Here is a 2799-nt window from a genome sequence, read left to right as displayed (position 1 = left end):
TCCTGGCCCTGATGGTTACTCTGCAGGGTTTTCTAAGAAGGCTTGGAATATCATTGGTCATGATCTATGCCTAACAATTAAGGAGTTTTTCCAAAGTGGCAAATTATTAAAACAGATAAATCACACATCCATTGCCCTTATCCCTAAGTCCAGCCATACATCCACAGTGAATGATTATCGTCCAATCTCCTGCTGTAAAGTTCTGTATAAAGTTATTGCCAAGCTGTTAGCTGGAAGGATTAAACCTTGCCTGGAGGATCTGATTAACCTACCCAAGCTGCCTTTGTTAGAGGGAGGAATATGGTGGAAAATATCTACTTGGTGCAAGAACTGATTAGAGGCTACAAAAGGAAAAGGATATCCCCTAGATGTTTACTAAAAATTGATCTGAAAAAGGCGTATGACTCTGTCTCTTGGTCTTTCTTGAGGTACATGATGGTGAACTTAAATTTTCTTGATCAAATGATTGTTTGGGTCATGGAGTGTGTCACGACTACTTCTTTCTCTATTTCACTTAATGGGAGATTAAATGGATTTTTCAAAGGCAGGAAGAGGCTTAGGCAGGGTGACCCTTTGTCTCCTTTGCTCTTTGTTATCTGTCTGGAGTACCTGTCCAGGCTCCTAAAGTCCCTGGAGGGCAAATTCAGATTCAAGTTCCACCCCAAATGTAAAGAACTAAAGATCACCCACCTGGTTTTCGCTGATGACCTTATGTTGTTCTCAAATGGTGATGTTGTTTCAGTAAAATTTCTTATGGATTGTCTGAATGAGTTCTCTTAGTGCTCTGGACTTACAGCTAACAATCTGAAATCCAACCTTTATCAGGCTGGTATGAAGCCACAGGTTTTGGAATAAATTCTAAATCAAACAGGAATCAAAGAGGGAAAGTTTCCTTTTAAATACTTGGGGATACCATTGCTGGCTTCCAAATTGAATGTTGTCCATTATAGGCCACTGGTTGATCGAATTGCTGGGTGGTTCAAGGGGTGGCCTAGCAACAATCTTACCTATGCTGGTAGATTAGAAATAATTAAATCTATTGTCCAAGGCTTTGAATGTTTTTGGCTTGCTATTTTCCCCATTCCACTGAATGTCCTAAACCATATAATTAAACTTTGCAGAGCATTTTTGTGGGGTGGCAGGAGGAAGCCTTTGGGTGCCTGGAGTGAAGTCTGTAAACCAAAAGATGAAGGAGGTTTAGGAGTTTTTGACCTCAAGACTTGGAACAGAGCACTTTTGACAAAAGCACTATGGAATATACAAGCTAAGAAGGATAGTCTTTGGACAAAATGGATTCACCAATGTTACTTGAAGGATACTGGAATCTGGTATGCTGCAACCAAAAAAAAAGACTCTTCCCTCTTCAAAAGATTAGTTGACATTAAAGATCAACTTGTCCAAAAAGCTAGAAGTGTGGCTGCAGCTATTGAAAAGATGCAAAGAATGGGGAATGAATCTTACATGTTTTATGAGTTCTAGAGGGAGAAGAGTCATAAAATGCCTTGGATAAAATCTGTATGGCTGAATGGAATCACCCCGAAGTATGCTTTCTGTTTGTGGCTGGGTTGGAAAGGAAGACTTCCAACATGTGACAAGGTGTATGGTGATGGGATTGACCCAAGATGCACATTCTGTAATAGGGACATGGAGACATTGGATCATATCTTCTTTGGCTGTAAATACTCGGCTGAAGTTTGGGATAATATAAGGAATTGGCTTGGAATTAAAAGGGCTATGACAACAATCAAGGCAGCGGTTAAATGGCTACAAAAAGCAGCAAAAGGATTTGGAATGCACTCTGCTGGAAAGAAAATTGGATTGGCCATTACTGTTTATCTCATTTGGCATTCTAGAAATAGGAAAAGATTTGAAAATCATATAATCCCTCCTATAGATCTATGTAAAGTCATACAAAGATATATTTATAGGGTGGTGTTTGATAAATTTGATATGTTCTCAGCTTGAATTTTGTAACGCTTGGATTTGGCCCCCAGGTATGCCTGGGTTTTGATGTATTTCCTTTGGTATCCTGGGTATGCCCAATGTTGCTGTATATATTTAGTTGATCAATATATTTACCCAATTGATGCAAAAAAAACTACTCTATATGGATTAGAATGTTGGGAGATGAAAATCATAAAATATCTAAAAAGTAAAAGTTGCAAAGATGAAAACGCTTAGATGGATATGTGGTATAATATTAAAAGATAAATTAAGAAATGAACATATTCGCAGTAAATTAGATGTAACTCCTATAAAAGATAAGATCAAGGAGAGATAACTTAGATGGAATGGATACTAGCAACGTAGGTCACATAGTGCACCAGTGATGATAGTGAGTTAGTTAATGTGCGGACAATAAAAAGGGTAAGGGTAGACCTAATATAAATTGGAATAAGATAATGAGTAAGGATTTAATAACTCTGAATTTGTAAAAAAAAAAAAAAAAGGGGGTCTATGATAGCATAAATTAAAGAAAAAGAATTCATATAACCGATCCACCTAATGAAACTTAAGATTTGATTTTGTTGTTGTTATTGCATGTTATATCATAGCAATGCACTCAAATCTAATATAATGGAAGCCAAATGAAATGAAAAATTATATATTAAATATATAAAATTATAAAGACTGATTTATTCATTGCATTATCGCGTACCAAACAAATCATTAAGAATAATGGAAAGAATTACTGAATTTTTATCAATTTAGGGAAAAATAAAATCCTTTAAATCACAAAATTTAAAAATTAAAAAACAAAATAGGAAAGACCAATGAACATTCCGAAGAACCAACTCA

General features: G+C 36.1%; 1 protein-coding gene across 1 annotated transcript; it reads left to right on the top strand.

The window, feature by feature from the left end:
* The first annotated feature begins 435 nt into the window (after positions 1 to 435).
* On the top strand, positions 436 to 1479 carry LOC131144039 (uncharacterized). The gene is made up of 2 exons (XM_058092386.1): positions 436 to 727; positions 872 to 1479. Exons 1-2 carry the CDS (start codon positions 436 to 438, stop codon positions 1477 to 1479), a joined length of 900 nt encoding a protein of 299 aa, XP_057948369.1.
* The last annotated feature ends 1320 nt before the right edge of the window (positions 1480 to 2799 follow it).

This window comes from Malania oleifera, chromosome 12, assembly GCF_029873635.1.
Source record: "Malania oleifera isolate guangnan ecotype guangnan chromosome 12, ASM2987363v1, whole genome shotgun sequence".
NCBI lineage: Eukaryota > Viridiplantae > Streptophyta > Magnoliopsida > Santalales > Ximeniaceae > Malania > Malania oleifera.
This window is presented reverse-complemented; position numbering and strand designations above follow the sequence as displayed.